The 17,572-nt window shown below is 40.8% G+C and overlaps 1 protein-coding gene across 7 annotated transcripts in view; it reads left to right on the top strand.

Moving 5' to 3' along the window:
- marco (macrophage receptor with collagenous structure) overlaps positions 1-15,885 on the top strand; it is a 64,531-nt gene extending 48,646 nt beyond the window's left edge. For 3 of the 7 annotated variants that reach the window (XM_033618155.2, XM_033618154.2, XM_033618153.2), the window contains 2 exons: positions 9,561-9,725; positions 11,876-15,885. In XM_033618155.2, the coding sequence (XP_033474046.1) occupies positions 9,561-9,725; positions 11,876-12,006 (296 nt within the window). In that variant the 3' untranslated portion in view covers positions 12,007-15,885. The remainder of the gene's footprint in view (positions 1-9,560; positions 9,726-11,875) is intronic. The other 4 variants (XR_013493242.1, XR_013493241.1, XR_013493240.1 and 1 more) reach the window with 4 other exon arrangements.
- Positions 15,886-17,572: the final 1,687 nt, after the last annotated feature.

Genomic DNA, 17,572 nt, shown 5'->3' with positions numbered 1-17,572 from the left:
TACAGCGGCGTTTTGGGTGCCTGAAAACGCAACGTTTTGAAAACGGGTTCCAGAGTGCAATTTTTTGGAAACGGCAGCGTCTCCGTTGTCATGTAAACTTGCAATATGCAGTTTCTCTGAAAATGGAGACGTTTCGCACATGCGCATTACGGTCCCAGTCACTAGGCATGCGCGAGAAAGTCGACCGTCACAACAACAATGCCGAGCTCTGTTTGTGCTGCTCACCCTGTTGATTTGAAGTGAAGTGTAGATCTGTTAGTGTAGCAACTCCACCTCGTAGTCCATCCAGACAAAGTTATCTGTGCATGCTTTCGCCATTGGGGGGGGGGGGGGGGGGGGGCTGTAATTTGTGTCTGTTTGTGTGTAATTAATTTGAGTCTTACCTTTGGTTTTCTTTTCGTATTGCGTATTTTGTATTGTTTGCATATCTGCAACTGTGTTTGTGAGTGAGAGAGTTTTAAAAGAATATTTTGTCTGCACATGATTTAAAATAATAAAAAAGCCCTCCAGAGGCAGATCAGTACGTCAGTCATTTTTCTTTTGATTACTGAAATGTTAAACCACTCATCCTTAGCCGTATTTTAAGTGTAACCCTTCACCATAACATACCACTAGTGTGTTTATTAATAAAAATAGAACATTTTTCACACATAAAAAGCACAAAGATGTTGAAATCTAAGCATATTCTGCCATCATAACTTGGCTCTCAGAATTCACCAGACTGATGCCTTTATGCAAAATTTTCTCCCTGGGGAGCATGCCCCCAGACCCCCCTACAGGGTTGGATGTAGTCTCCAAAAATCCTGTGGGAAACACTGATATACATATATACATATATATATATATATATATATATATATATATATATGTATGTATGTATGCATATCTATATATATATATATACAGTACAGGCCAAAAGTTTGGACACACCTTCTCATTCAATGCGTTTTCTTTATTTTCATGACTATTTACATTGTAGATTCTCACTGAAGGCATCAAAACTATGAATGAACACATGTGGAGTTATGTACTTAACAAAAAAAGGTGAAATAACTGAAAACATGTTTTATATTCTAGTTTCTTCAAAATAGCCACCCTTTGCTCTGATTACTGCTTTGCACACTCTTGGCATTCTCTCCATGAGCTTCAAGAGGTAGTCACCTGAAATGGTTTCCACTTCACAGGTGTGCCTTATCAGGGTTAATTAGTGGAATTTCTTGCTTTATCAATGGGGTTGGGACCATCAGTTGTGCTGTGCAGAAGTCAGGTTAATACACAGCCGACAGCCCTATTGGACAACTGTTAAAATTCATATTATGGCAAGAACCAATCAGCTAACTAAAGAAAAACGAGTGGCCATCATTACTTTAAGAAATGAAGGTCAGTCAGTCCGGAAAATTGCAAAAACTTTAAATGTGTCCCCAAGTGGAGTCGCAAAAACCATCAAGCGCTACAACGAAACTGGCACACATGAGGACCGACCCAGGAAAGGAAGACCAAGAGTCACCTCAGTTCATCCGAGTCACCAACCTCAGAAATCGCAAGTTAACAGCAGCTCAGATCAGAGACCAGATGAATGCCACACAGAGTTCTAGCAGCAGACCCATCTCTAGAACAACTGTTAAGAGGAGACTGCGCCAATCAGGCCTTCATGGTCAAATAGCTGCTAGGAAACCACTGCTAAGGAGAGGCAACAAGCAGAAGAGATTTGTTTGGGCCAAGAAACACAAGGAATGGACATTAGACCAGTGGAAATCTGTGCTTTGGTCTGATGAGTCCAAATTTGAGATCTTTGGTTCCAACCGCCGTGTCTTTGTGAGACGCAGAAAAGGTGAACGGATGGATTTCACATGCCTGGTTCCCACTGTGAAGCATGGAGGAGGAGGTGTGATGGTGTGGGGGTGTTTTGCTGGTGACACTGTTGGGGATTTATTCAAAATTGAAGGCACACTGAACCAGCATGGCTACCACAGCATCCTGCAGCGACATGCCATCCCATCCGGTTTGCGTTTAGTTGGACGATCATTTATTTTTCAACAGGACAATGACCCCAAACACACCTCCAGGCTGTGTAAGGGCTATTTGACCAAGAAGGAGAGTGATGGAGTGCTGCGGCAGATGACCTGGCCTCCACAGTCACCGGACCTGAACCCAATCCAGATGGTTTGGGGTGAGCTGGACCGCAGAGTGAAGGCAAAGGGGCCAACAAGTGCTAAACACCTCTGGGAACTCCTTCAAGACTGTTGGAAACCATTTCAGGTGACTACCTCTTGAAGCTCATGGAGAGAATGCCAAGAGTGTGCAAAGCAGTAATCAGAGCAAAGGGTGGCTATTTTGAAGAAACTAGAATATAAAACATGTTTTCAGTTATTTCACCTTTTTTTGTTAAGTACATAACTCCACATGTGTTCATTCATAGTTTTGATGCCTTCAGTGAGAATCTACAATGTAAATAGTCATGAAAATAAAGAAAACGCATTGAATGAGAAGGTGTGTCCAAACTTTTGGCCTGTACTGTATATATATATATATATATATATATATATATACACATATACAGTATATATAAGCCTATATATATGAAGCTCAGCGTAAGTTCAATCAGGAAGACCTTTCCGTGCTCATTCATTCACAATTCCCTCTCTCACTCCCACTGCTTCCTCCAATCAGCTGCCACTGGGCGTGCACTCTTCTTGCTGTCCTATCGTAATTAGCCACAGCCTCCATCAGCCAATCAGGTTGTCACTACGAGATTTTAAATCTGTTCTCTCCTCTACCGCTTTCAGTTGTCATTCTAGGCAGAATCGCCGCCGACAATTGCTCACCTTACCTTTTTTCAGTGTTGCCAACTTAGCGACTTTGTCGCTATATTTAGCGACTTTTCAGACCCCTCTAGCGACGCTTTTTCAAAAAAGCGACTAGCGACAAATCTAGCAACTTTTTCTGATGTTATTAGAGACTTCTGGAGACTCTGTTGTGAGAGCACGTATCATTCTTATTCTTCTCAACGAGCAGCGGATGCTGCCGTGGGCCCTTCCCTTGCCCCAAAGCACTCACAGACGGCCCAGTCCTCCCTCCCAGCAGCAGTCAGAGCAGGGGATGTTAACCCCTCCACGTCCAGACTGCAAGTGAATCACGCATGTGCGGAACCGCCGCTGGTTGATCCCAACCTGGTTTACAGTCAGGGCGGGATGTAAATGTAAAATTTTCTTTGTCTAATATAAATCACTGAAAGAAGGTTCATTTGTAGTTCTAAACATATTCAGGGTGTTATTTTACTCAGTTTATGTCTCTCCCACGACGTTATTCCTCTTTCCTACAGCAGCCATTACAATTACATGCATATGGACAATTATGCAAATTAGGCAATGACGTCATTTGGCGACTTCTAGCGACTTTTAGGACAGCCAATATCTACTTTTCTTACTGAGGAGTTGGCAACAGTGCCTTTTTTCCCTGCAGTCTATTGCTGATTGTACAGCCTCGTGCGATTCCTCAGCAGCAGCGGATTCATCTCTCATTCATCACGTCCTCCAGTTCAGGCAATTTCACCTGTTTTTAAGTCATATTGTCAACGCGCGTCTTCTGCCTCCGTTTTCTTCTTCAGTCTCGAGCTCAGTGTCGTGTACGGATTCAAGATGTGGGCCCATCCTACACGTAACATGATTTGTTTCTCCGGGACACGTTGCATACGTACACCCGGATTGCCACGCGCCGTCCCCCGTTACTCCACTCAAGCTTCCACGCACACCTTGCTTCAGTCCCTGGACATGCTTCACCTCTGCCTCGTCATCGTCATCATCACCGCAGGCCTCCACATGCAGTGGCCACCACTCTCAGCTGACCGGTCCACTCAGCTGGCGTCCACCCCGAACCAACGCTTCATTCTGTCTCCAGCCTCTCCAGCCCCGGAGCTCCCGAATCCCTCACGGCAAGAGAGCCGGCAGTTTAAGCCATCCGATCATCAGCCTCCCTCACTGTTAAGTGTGTCTCATATGATCAGCCGGACCTCAATTTTCGGCTCACCGGGTTTCATCAAAGTGAGCATATTAAGCAGGCACACTATGCCCTCCGTTCTCTTCTCTATGGTATTCGCTTTAAGCTAAGCGAGTTTTCCTCTTCATCTTCATTCATAAAATAAACTCACGTGCGCATCATGCCGCTATCTTACCACACTTCCTGTATCATTTCAATCATAAGCCCTTCAGCGATTCTCCACTGGGGTTGTGCGAGTTTTTCAGGTGACCGAGAATATACTTCTAGCACAATCAATTAAAAACGCCTCATTGCAGCACTCATATTTATTCGCATTCCCTTTCTTTCAGGAAACACAGCAGAGTTCGCATGCGTCTCCATAGTATGCACGTGCTCTCACAACAGCTGTTTCATCAGGTGACAATAAAATAAATTAAAAAATTAAAATACTCAAAGGATAAATGGCGGCCTCTATTGCAGTACCATTACATCCATCTGCCTGATTCTTGTCATTTATCATATTTAGAACTCAGCCGCCCGGATGATCACCTGTATCTAATTATCCGACCTCATCACCCCTGTTCTCATCAAACTTCATTACCTTCCTGTACAATACTGCATCCTCAAAAAAAAAAAGAAAAAAAAAAAGGGCATATTCACTCTATCTGGACACTGTGCACTAGCCTACAGTATATTTGTTCCTATGTTGTTGTTTTGTTTTAATGATGTCTTACTGATCTTTTCTTCCATGCTCTGTAGGCAACCTTGGGCATCTTGAAAGGCGCCTCCAAATACAATGTCTTATTATTATTATTATTATTATTATTATCATTATTATCATCATTATATGGACAGAAATACAGACGCAGCCATTGTCACGTGTTGGGCTCCCTCCACCATGGTTGATTAACATGCACATTAAGAAAGGGTCAGTAAGTTTGCACTTGCAGGGCTTTTATTTAGTGAGATTTATTTCACCTAGTAGCGACGATGTTTTTAACCACCGTTCTGACACACACTGTGGTCATGACGGCTGGGGCTCAATCATCTGGTTCGCTCTATTCTATTCTATTAAGAGGTCCTCGCAAGCAGCTCCTTCCTGGCAGCGCTCCAGGCGTTTTCTCAACCCTTGTGCTATTTTTAATTGTCATGTTTCCAGTCTGTCTGCAGTTCAGTGGTATGCACACTGATCAGTTCTGGTAATCACAGTTCCCAGTCATAAATGGTCTAACTTAATTCGAGCTGCCCTTCACAATTATATCCATCTCAGATTCACCATTCACGATTTCATCCATGAATTGGGCCCGGAACATGCCTCAATCCCGTCATGCAGAGCAGTATGCAGGGCAGCCTCTAATCAGCCCGATCTTTTCCTGTTTTTAAGGACATGTATAGTAGTTGTCAACTTATTTGAGCTCAGCAAGTAGAGCATCATTCGTCGACTGCCTGTAGGGGAGATGTAGCCGGTCAGCATACACTCGAAGATGCCCATGCAATCTCTAATCCTCTTAGTGACACTTGTCCAGTTCAGCGGTAGGGCTTTTATCATAGGACCCACTACATCTATTTGGGCAATAATCCTGATCCACTTATGTTGAGATAGATGCATCTAGCTTTGTACTTCCCAATCAGTGTTGGTAATATCTATTAAGGCTGAGCAATACAGGGAGGAAGAAAATATATAAATGAATAAATAAATAAATAAATAAATAAATTCATCTCTTTAATAAAAATAAATAAATAATAACAATAAAATAAAATTAAATAACTAAATAAATAAAAAGTGATCAATATAACATACAAACACAGGGATCAAGGACCAGGGCAGAATTTTTTTTTTTTAGTGGGTAGCAAGTACCCACTGGTTTTTGGGGGGAACTAGGTATGGCTCCATTCTAGCACCAATTCATAAATCAAATTTCTGCTCCCCAAATTCTCACTAACTCATGCAAATAGCTGGTGGTGGTCTTTCGTAGTTTCCTCTTCTGCTACCTTCAATCAAATCCCAGTTATGGTTTGTCCTATTGCCCACCTTTATATTCGATGGAGCGGCAGTCATGCATCAGCCATTTGCCATTTCTGTTTGGTTTTCTTATTGCTATTGCATCATTGCTGACCTGAAATTTGCTTGTTGTGCAGTCCTATGTTCCTTGCACTCGTTCATGTTTCCAGTTCCGTCTGCCTCAGTTCAGTTAGGATGGCTGTCATTTATCCCACGTTCCCTCAATACCCATGCTCTACGCGTTCTCATGCCGTTTGCACAGTCATCCGTGGACCTCCAACTACATGCTGCATGCACGAACACCTGCTCATCCGCTACTGCTCACCTATCGTTTTATAATCCTCAATCATGCATCACCCATGAATATTCCATTTTGGTTATATAATCACAAATTCTATCTGCCAATTCTCTATCTGCTGGTCCTGGGACATATTCTGCTGTATTCATTTATTCAAGTTGGCTGTGATTTAATGCAATTTTATTGGTTCATTTCCTTTCACCTCGTTCGCCTGATCTCTTGCTCATTTACATGGTCTTCAGGACCTCACGCAAATGCACAATCACGGTTTTGGGACCTCATGCTGCATGCACTAACAACCTTGGTCTTCAGACCTCATGGATGCTCTACCATGTTCTGTGGGACCTCATGCTGTATGCACTAACAGCCTCAGTCTTCGGACCTCATGCAAATGCTCTATCATGTTCTGTGGGACCTCATGCTGTATGCACTAACAACCTCGGTCTTCTGACCTCAGGCAAATGCTCTATCATGTTCTGTGGGACCTCATGCTGCATGCTCTTACACCCCTGGTCTTCAGGACCTCATGCCAATGCCCCACCATGGTCTGTGGGACCTCATGCTATATGCTCTGCCTCCCTCAGTCTTCAGGACCTCATGCAAATGCCCCATCATGGCCCGTAAGACCTTATGCTGTACGCCCTAACACCCTCGGTCTTCAGACCTCATGCAAATGCCCCATCATGATCTGTGGACCCCATGCTGTATGCTAAAATACCCCTGGTCTTCGGGACCTCATGCAAATGCCCCCATGGTCTGTGGACCTCATGCACCACACCAAGGTCATTGGACCGCCTCAGAATGTTTCCCCTGCAACACTTAATTTTCTTTGGTCAGAGGGACCCACTTAATTTCTGTTTTGTCATACTGGACGTAATTTATGTTTGGTCGTCGGACCTTATTTTAATTTATCCATTTTATTTAAGTTGGTCTTCCAACCTTAGTTTCTGTTTGGTCATATGACCTTTTATTTTGTTCGGCCTTCCAACCTTTTATTTTGTTCTACTGATGGTCTTTAGGACTCCAGCTTGTGCACCCAGGTCTACGGGACCTCATGCTTATACACAGTAATTTCTTTTCGGCCGACGGGCCATAATTTCTGTTTGTCAAGATGACTTTAATTTCTTTTTGGTCGCAAGACCTTATTTTACTTTCACCATTTTATTTGAGTTGGTCTTATGATCTTAATTTTCGTTCGGTCTTATGACCTTTTATTTACATTTGGTCTTTATTGATCTTTTATTATTTTCTGCATACATAGGCCCAGGTCACTAGGACCTCGCACCAGTCATGTTAATTTCAGTTTGGTCATCAGACCCTTAATTTCTGTTGCTGTCATGCTGAAAATTGCTGACTTTAATTTATGTTTGGTTGCCCCACCTTTGCCTTTTGTTTGCATTATCCTAAGTTTGGTCTTCAGACCTTAATTTAGGTTTGGTCTATGATCTTTCATTTCTGTTGGTCCTAGTTGACCTTTTATTTCGTTCAACATATAGACACCATGGCCTCCAGAATCATGCCATCCCAGCCTTCTTTCTGCCATATGACCTCATCCCCTGCCACTGCCATTTCACCCTAGCTTCATCTCGGTGTTTAGATCTATCCAAGCCTCCCTTTGCCACTTCCCTTCCATGCTCATCTCACATCCCCTGTTTTCTAGATAGCAGCTCCCTATTTGTTGTCCCAGTCTCATCCTGACCATATGTTCTCATCAAGGTTAAATTACCCCATTCAGGAGTCATGCAGGCCTTAAAATCTGTCCTTTCACATTCACTGCCTCCTTGTTTCAGTTTGTTCATGCTTCTTCTGCAATGCATTCCCTACTAATCTTTATCTGCTTGTTTTGTTAGAAGCCTGTTGCCTCCCGGTAAGGTACATATATATATTTATATATATATATATATATATATATATATATATATATATATATATATATATATGTATATTAGACTTGCACCGATTACAATTTTTGGAGCCGATACCGATTTCCGATTTGCAGAGTGTTTGGATGGCCGATTCTGATTTCATTTTTTTCAAACCACTATACAGCACACAAGATATTGCAATATTTTCTATCTTTGCTTTATTAGAACATTTTAACCACGATACAACCAGCTTTTCAATAATCATCTCAAACAAACAAACAAAAACAGTGACACAGGTTAAGAAACATTTTCCTTTTTGCCCAAATATAACTTCAGGTACAGTATTAAAATAAATAATTTTAAAAGATAAAATATATATATATATATATATATATATATATATATATATATATATATATATATATGTATGTATGTGGAAAAATTCACACAGGTCTTCAGGACGCAACTGCCAGTAAGCACGTGGACACACGCATCTTCGGCACGCGGACATGCGCCTCGTCAGTTTCAAGCGGCACAGTGCAGCAGTGATAGCTCCGCAGTTAAGTTAAACACGGACAATTAACAACTTTCTCCTTCTCTGTCTTGGTGTGTGTGTGAATGATTAAGGTGAGAAGCCACCCATGTTTCACTTTCTCACATCGCCAAAGCCGTGAGTTGCACATGTGCGTGTGTGTGCGGTGCTGATGTTACACGATGACAATCATACGCGCGCCGGGAAGTTGACCGGCGTATTTTAAATCGGCATATTTTAGACTGACCAGCCGGTTGCAGGTCATGGCCAATCACGTGAAAACCGGCCCGGTTCCGAGCACTGTCGATAAATCAGTGCAAGTCTAATATATATGTATACCAGTGTTTCCCACAAGATTTTTGGAGACTACATCCAACCCTGTAGGGGGGTCCGGGGGCATGCTTCCCTGGGAGAAAATTTTGTAGCCTATATATTTGATTTAAAGGCATCAATCTGGTGAATATCTTATTGTGCAGACTTAGATATTTGACCCTACTTGTATGTGCCCCTGTATCAAAAGGACTGACCCTAGCTTGGCCCCCCCATTGAAACTGGCCTAGAACTGCCACTGCAAATGAACTCAAGAAAGAATTGGTAGAAAACATTAGTTTCATCATTTTTAATACGATCAACCCATAATAACAGCCATACAGCAGAGAGCACTGTCTTACATGTCAGTCCAAAATCTCAATTAAAAGAATGAAAAATCAGAACCAGCTAGGCCTGCTCAGCATTTTTAAACACAGCATATTATATTATAATTTGATGTTAATTGCTTAATTGTACTATGCAGGGCATCTGTGTGGAAGCATCTACATTTGTTATGCTTCTGTTTGTATATATACATGAACTTATAATTTTAACAGCCAGAACTTTGTGTGATCACAGTAAATGTGCGTCTGGTGCCGGGGAAATACCGCGGGCGTGTGGAAGTGAAGTACAATGGGGTATGGGGCACCGTGTGTGATGACAGCTTTGACACTGTGGATGGCAAGGTGATCTGTAAGATGTTGGGCTTCAAAACTGCCATTTCCACCTTCACTGCCAGTCCTGGTAAGAAGTCCACTGCCACCATCACATCATGTTCTCTGTACCATATATCCTCTTATGCTTAAGAAAACTTTTAACAGAATACTGAATCTCAAAAATGACAATTTGTATATTGTATTGTATTTACTCAACATATGTTATCATGAAATCATGAAGTAAGGTAAGTTTCTCTTGCATGCCTCCTCATTAATAGAGAATCAAAAAAGTAAACATTCTTCATGAACTAAAGTAAACAGGGATTACGTTTAACAACAAAGTACATTAAAAAAAAAAAATCTGTTTAAAAACTCTAACCCAACTGGTGTTGTATAATCCAAATCTTCTTCATCCAACTGAATGTTCACTACTTCCCAAACACATGCATTTTCACTAAAATGTTATATTATAAAACAACATGCGTATAAGCTTTACTTGAGCTCAAATTAATGCGTGTGCCCAGGCATGCTACTCAGCCGTACATAAGACTGTATAGACTGACATGTTTTAAATCGTAACGTTTAAGCAAAAATGCATGTGTTCATAAAGTACTGAACATTTAACTGGATAAATGAGATTTGGACTGTGCTGCACAAGTTGGGTAAGAGTTAGTTTCACTGTTGTTAAATGTGGTCCCTGTTTACTTGAATTCATTAAGATTGTTTGCTTTTTTTGGGATTCTTCGTTAACCTTGGAAGCATACAAAAAAAATAAAAAATTAAATCACAAATTCAAGCTAACGTGGTGTGAGTAATTGATATTCAAATGGTCATTTTACAGGTATTTCTTAAACTCTTAATTTTATTTTCTCCCATTACATCTTTTCCTCTGACCCTTACACTACCCCCTCTTTTGTTGAGCTTCTGAGTTCTGAACTTCTTTCATGGTATTGAATAAAACTACCAACAAGTTAAGGCCTAGATCACACAGAAAGCATTTTAGCAGCTGGAGGTGTCTTTTTCTAATTGTTTGTAATGGGAATTGAACTTTTTGCTTGCTGTTTTTGTATTGCTATGCACCTCCCTTTTCTGTGCTCTAGGCGTCTAGTGTTTATGCCAGAGCGCTCTCACACTGGAAAAGCACCCCATGTCTTCTCCATTTTTTCCCTTTGTCCAATTAGATGATTTCAGAGGCAGGCCTTCTGCAGTGGTCATGACGACAAATTTTCAGTTGGCAAACAATGGAGGAGAAACTGATAGCGGTTGTTGGATACCCAGAGCTACATGTATATGACTTTACAAACCGCAGTTATCATGATCTTAATACAAAACAGCAGGTGTAGAAGCATATAGGTGCAGTATTTGAAACACCCATCATGGAGGCGAAGCTCCAGGACCAACTGGTGGTACGCCTCCATGATGGGTGTTTCAAATACTGCACCTATATGCTTCTACACCTGCTGTTTTGTATTAAGATCATGATAACTGCGGTTTCGCTGTGCCCAATAAACTATCTGTTGACAGCCTCTCACCCTCAACCAGAGCTACAGCAAGTACCCTCTGCCTGTCCATTTTAGGAGCTAGATACTGATTACAGTGAATATAAATAAAATTTAAAAGATAAATAAATAAATAGAGAGTAGATTGATTCCACAGGAAGGTTACGGTAAGGAGATAATGCGGTGGTCATCTGACAACAATAAAAAGGCACAGCAAGCATTTTTTTACTAGCGACATTCAATTAAATACACAAAAGGCAGTGCGGTGCACCTCACGTTTTGCAACCAGCAAAATGCTTTCTGTGTGATCGGGGCCTAAAAAAGTAGCTCTGTTGCTTATAAAAACTCATTGCACAGAAAAACAGATTATGCACTCAGCCTCAGGAAGTAATGTGGACCTAGGTGAATAAGGATGTTGGTCTTTTGCGCAGATATGGTTGGCAGGTGTAGTTTGGTAGAAATAAAATAGTTCCAATGAAACTGTTCACAAGCTGTGTGGATTCTCTTGAGTAAGCGGGTCATGATTTCTGAAAGAGACATTGCTGTTGAGTTTTCCAAATATATTTTTTTGGTGCTGTGAGTACCACAAGCTGCCATCTAGTTCCATTACAGTAGAGAGAAGGCAGACATCTCCGATATCTCCAACACTCAACAATTCATCATTCAGAATGATAACTTTTAAAAAAAAAAAGCACCTGATGAACGCATGTCTCATTCTCACCCTGCTATGCTTCTGTAGGGTCTGGTAGGATCTGGCTGGATGTGCTGAGATGTTTAGGAACAGAGTCTGACATCTTTAGCTGCCCACATGGAGGAATTGGAGTTACCAACTGTCAACACAGTGAGGACGCCGGAGTGCACTGTCTCTAGAATGACACCACATTGAAGCCAACAAGAAAAATGGTGTTTAAACTGTTCTACACAGTTTGATAAACATGTAGTGACAAGTTGGCTAGCAGGCATTGCACACACACACACACACACACACACACACACACACACACACAAACACATAAACACAAACATTACATGCACACATCTTGCTGGAGATACAGTATAAGCAGAGAGCAGTGTTGTTAATGATGTTCACAGCTGGAACTCATTACATTTTCATAAAACACAGCATATAGAATAACATTCAGTTCAAAGTTTCAATTTATGACTAAACACATTAGCCAAAATGACAGTGCACTGTCAACATGCTAATAAAACTTTCCTGGAATAAAAATCTCAGGCATCATTTCTCCACTTTTTACTCTTTTGATTAATAATATTTCCCAAATGAGGCAGAGCAGCGCTGTCCTCATCAACCCCTGTCCTCCACTCGGCCTCCCTTGCCTTCAGTGACATGCTTGCCATCACCTTCCGTCCATTGCACATCACCACAGTCTCAGATGACTTTGCAGAGGTCAGCAAAGCTGAAGAGGTCACATTCAAGGACAGGAGCCGTGCTAAGGAATGGTTTCTGACACAGCTGGCTCTGTCACGTTTTCCCAGACACCTCAGGGAACTTCCTGTAGATACACATGTCAAGGCTCAAGTGCTATCACAGTTGATACACCTAAATGAGTAATAAAATACATTGTGTAAGGTACCTTTTATGTCCAATAACACCTTTTTCATATTGCATCTGTGTATCATAATAAATATATCTGCTCTCTGTAAATCTTAACTTGATATAATTGACAATAAATTTTTTATGAGAGACATGTGGAAGATATTAGTTTTTTTCAATTCCTAACAAGCATTGGTCAGAACCAGAGTCACATTATCAAAACTCTCCACACAGTCAGCAAAACAGAAGTGTATGTGGAGCAAACTGTGAATCACTTGTCATTGCTTTCACACAAATTGCATTCAGTGACCACAGTTACCAAAATTCATGAACTCTTTTCTCAGTCAGAGTTCACCACCTGCAAAACACTATACTTTTAAAGCACATTTTTTCAAATGCTTACACACTTTGTTCAAAACAGTTAAAAACACAATCAAAACAGAATGATGGAAAAAATAATGTGCATATCTGCTGCAGCCACCTTGAAATCTATAGAAAATAATATCAAAATATTTACAATAAAATGAAATAATAATAATTCCAAATGCAGCTGAGTGCAGTTTGCAGCTGAAAACCCACCCAGGTGACCTGTCTTGTCACTATAGCAAGCAGATAAAAGGGGATGGCTTCTGAATTTTGTTTTTTGGAAATATGGATCAAAGAGGACAGATTGGTGAAGAGAGAAGAGTGGCAGTGAGAGGGAGAAGAAGGAGAGGAAGACCAAGAGCTGTGGTCTCTGATGAGATAAGAGCCACAGTTACAGTTTTTCTCAGTTGCTTTAGTGCATTTCTCTGATCAGAATTAAAATTCTCATAACTGTTAGTTCAACCTCCACAACATTTAGTCATTTGTGCACATCATAATAGCAGTTTCTCATTCCTTCCAACAAATTGCAAATGCTTTTGGACATGCATCAATTGTTTCATACAATTCTCTGCTGTTTTATAACATTATCATTTGCTTATGTCATGTCAGTCAAAATGAACTATACTTATGAATGCTGAATAGTCATTCCCTATAAAACTAATAGTCCTCATTTCATTGCTTGAGTCATTACATACAAAAATATTGAACTAATTGTCAAAATCTGTCAAGCAAATTTTTTACATTTCTTTATCATTTTTTCCTGAAAATGTCTCCTAAACTGAACAATTTCTCTCAGGTGAACCTCAGCTTTCACTGATGAGGAGGAGTGTGTGAAGCATTAGTTGTAACCAATCATAAGCCACTTCTCCACAGTCACTCAAAGCTAAATCCCATGAACCTTCACTTGGCAAACATATATGAAACAAGCAGGACATAGTGTGTACCATTTCTATTATACTGTGACACAGAAATGGAAGGTCAACGTCATGGAAGAGCGGTGAGGATGCGGGGAGGAAGGGGAAGGGGACAAAACAGGGGAAGAGGAAGAAGAGGCCAAGTATATAGGCGGATTCCTGATGAAATTAGGGCTACAGTTGTGGACCATGTTGTCAATCATGGCCTCACAATGGCTGAGGCTAGTCGAAGGGTGCAGCCAAATGTTGGGAGAACCACTGTAAATTCAACTATTCAAACATTTCGTCGGGAGAACAGGTGTGTATATTGGACAGTAATTCAGCACTAAATAATCTGCACTGCACTACTGTCATTGTGTCATACATGAAACTTAGAGTGGGACAAGAACTTGTCACTTTTTACATTTTACATATAGACTTACAGCTTTACTGCAGCACAGATTTACTGTATTGTAGTGTACAGTAGTGTTACAGTAAAGATTTGCCATATTTGGAAGCACTGTTATTGTACACTACAGTGATATGGGTTAATGCAGTGTATCTCATGTTTACTGTACATTACTGTAATTTTACTCTGCACCACATAGGATTGCAAGACAACCTCGCGGAGGTGGAAGAAGGCCCCTTTTTACTCCGGAACAAGAGGAAGCCATTTGTGCAATGGTGATTGCAAACAATGCCATAAGGTTGAGAGAGATACAAAGCACTGTTATAGAGGATGACAATGTCTTTGGGAATATTGAATCTGTTTCAATCGCTACAATTGACTGAGTGCTCAGGAGAAATGAAATGCGCATGAAACAATTGTACAATGTGCCATTTGAACGGAACAGCGACAGAGTGAAGGAGATCCCTCACCAGTATGTACAGGTAAAACATGTATGTGTTCTATGCATACTCTAATGTTCAGTGCTGTAAACGGTTTACTTTGTGTAGTGCCATGCAGTACACTTACATGACAGTTCTGTGTATTCACAGTACATACTGTACAATATGTTGTCCAAAATGCATTATGTTACACAGGAAAAGTTGTTATAGTTTTTTTCTCTCTCTCTGTTCTGGGATAAAGCGTGTACTGGAGCTGGAGACCAGGGAACCGCTGCACACATTCATATACCTTGATGAGGCGGGTTTCAATCTGGCAAAAGGTAGAAGGCGTGGAAGAAATCGCACTGGACAGAGAGCAACCATTGATGTCCCAGGCCAACGAGGAGGGAATATTACAATGTGTGCAGCCATCTCAGAAAACGGCGTCCTCACCCATATCCCTCTTCTTGGTCCATACAACACACAACATCTGCTGACCTTTTTAGACACTCTTTACAGGGACATAATCCCTGAGAATGAGAGGGGTCTAATTGGAGAGCATCTGAATAAGTATGTTGTTGTTTGTGATAATGTGCGTTTTCACCACTCAGATCTGGTCAGACAGTGGTTTGCGGTACACGACAGGATGCTGGTGGAATATCTCCCTCCCTACTCCCCATTCCTGAATCCAGTTTTTCTCTGCCTTGAGGTGGAAGGTATATTACTGGCATCCACATGCCCAAATGGCCCTGCTAGCGCCCATGGATGCAGCATGTGAAGACATCACAGCAGAGTCCTGCAGAGGGTGGATTCGCCACTCCAGGAGATACTTTCCTCGCTGCATTGCAAGGGATGATATTCGGTGTGACGTAGATGAGAATATGTGGCCAGACAGACAGGAATGTCTGGATGTGCGTGAATGATACTGTGTATGTTGTATGTTCCAATATGTCCTGCAATATTGTTTACAGTTGTGCATTTGTGCAGTTATGCACAGCTCTACCCAAAGGGTGTTTCTTATGTTTGTTGTCAATAAGTAAGTGTGTATTTTTCTTTTGCACAATGCTGTGAACAAATTAGAACTGCAGTAAAAATATGAAACATACGTATTCAGTGTCTTGTACTCTGTTACCTCACTAAATACAGTAATGTGTAACTTTACTGTAGTTTTCAAATGGCTGTGCAAATAGTGTATAGTGCTGTTTTGAGTATTTTCAGGTAGTGTCACCAAGATCTGACTTTTTTGCATATGAAAACACTTACAGAGTAAACTGTCATAATGAAAACATGACAAAGCCGTTTGACTCTATTGTTCATGAATGAATGAACTATCCATTTTGAGCAAGTGACACAGTTTTGCAGGTTATCAACTAGGTTTTGCAGTTTCCACTGATTGTTTTGAGAACTGCACTAACTCTTGTGCAAATGTTACTGTAATAGTGATGTGAGAAATGCACCAAAGCGAATGAGAAAAACTGTATTGACCATGTGGTAAATCATGGACTCTCTTTGAGAGAGGCCAGGTCAAGGGTGCAGCCAAACTTGCAATGCTCAATAGTTGCATCAATATTTAGGATTTTCCGGTGAAAATCAACAGGTGAGAGATTCATCCCTCAACTACTGAACTACATTTTACAGTACAGTACACTATGTTTATATCTACTGACATTTTTTGTGTTTTATATTACTGTATGCAGGATTCAAAGGTTGCCTCCTACAGGAGGAGAGGCCGAATGTTTTCAGATGCCCAGGAAACTGCTCTCATTGATATGGTCATTGCAAACAATGCCATAAAACTGAGAGAAATTCGGGACAGAGTGCTGGCAGACAATGTTACTTTTGCCAGTGTGAACTTGGTCATATATTTGAGTTACTGTAAATCACTCTGCCAAGATACTGAAAACATAAATAAATGTAACTGAAGCAAATTGCTGCATTGCTGATGCTGACTCATTCTTGTTACAATATACAATACAACAATTCAGTAGACTCAAAGTGCAAAGATCTTATTCTATAATAAAATACTGATTTGTCTGTGAAAAGAATCATTCAAACTTTAAAGATTAAATGTCTTTTATGTAATGCTCTCTGTTGTTAGTATTTTGTAGTTCAGTGTGCTCACAGTGACAGTGTTTACTTCCTGAATGAGACTTGTTGTCAGTGTTGTGGATGAATGGGCTTATTTTGAGACAGTTGTGATGTGTTTTGATGGTGAGAAAGAGTTTTGGAGGTGAGATGAACTGTTTAGCTGAGATGCATGTTTGTAATGCAGACTGTGAAGAGTTTTGAAATAGTAGTTTCAGTAGCGACCAATGTGTTTTAGCAATTGAAAAAAAAAACTGTAACAGCTCAGACTAATATTTCTGGCAAAAGACGTTCCTCCTGGTGGAAACTACCAATCCTGCACGTGTGACAGGCATTATTTACAGGAAGTTGTCATGTAATTTCTGAATGACCACCCAAGCTGCTGTAGAAGAAAAGTATTACCTTACAGTTTTGAGTGTTATTTTGCATCTGATGTTGATCCTTGTGTAACTTGATTAAGTGTCTTCCTTTTTTAGTCCAGGGGCCAAGGGGCTAATTTTCACAAATTGGTATCACTTAAAGGGACCAAACAATTTTGGCATTTTTATCTCTCTACAGGTCTCTATTTTATATTTTGGTATGATAGCCCTGCCTATCTAGTAGCTTAATTATAGTTATCACTCTGTAAACAAACTTACACCCGTGTAGGCAAAACACTACAACTACAAATAGGGTGAAAAATTAACTAATAGATATCCCCATGAAACTT

This window comes from Epinephelus lanceolatus, chromosome 14, assembly GCF_041903045.1.
Source record: "Epinephelus lanceolatus isolate andai-2023 chromosome 14, ASM4190304v1, whole genome shotgun sequence".
Taxonomy (NCBI): Eukaryota; Metazoa; Chordata; class Actinopteri; order Perciformes; family Serranidae; genus Epinephelus; species Epinephelus lanceolatus.
This window is presented reverse-complemented; position numbering and strand designations above follow the sequence as displayed.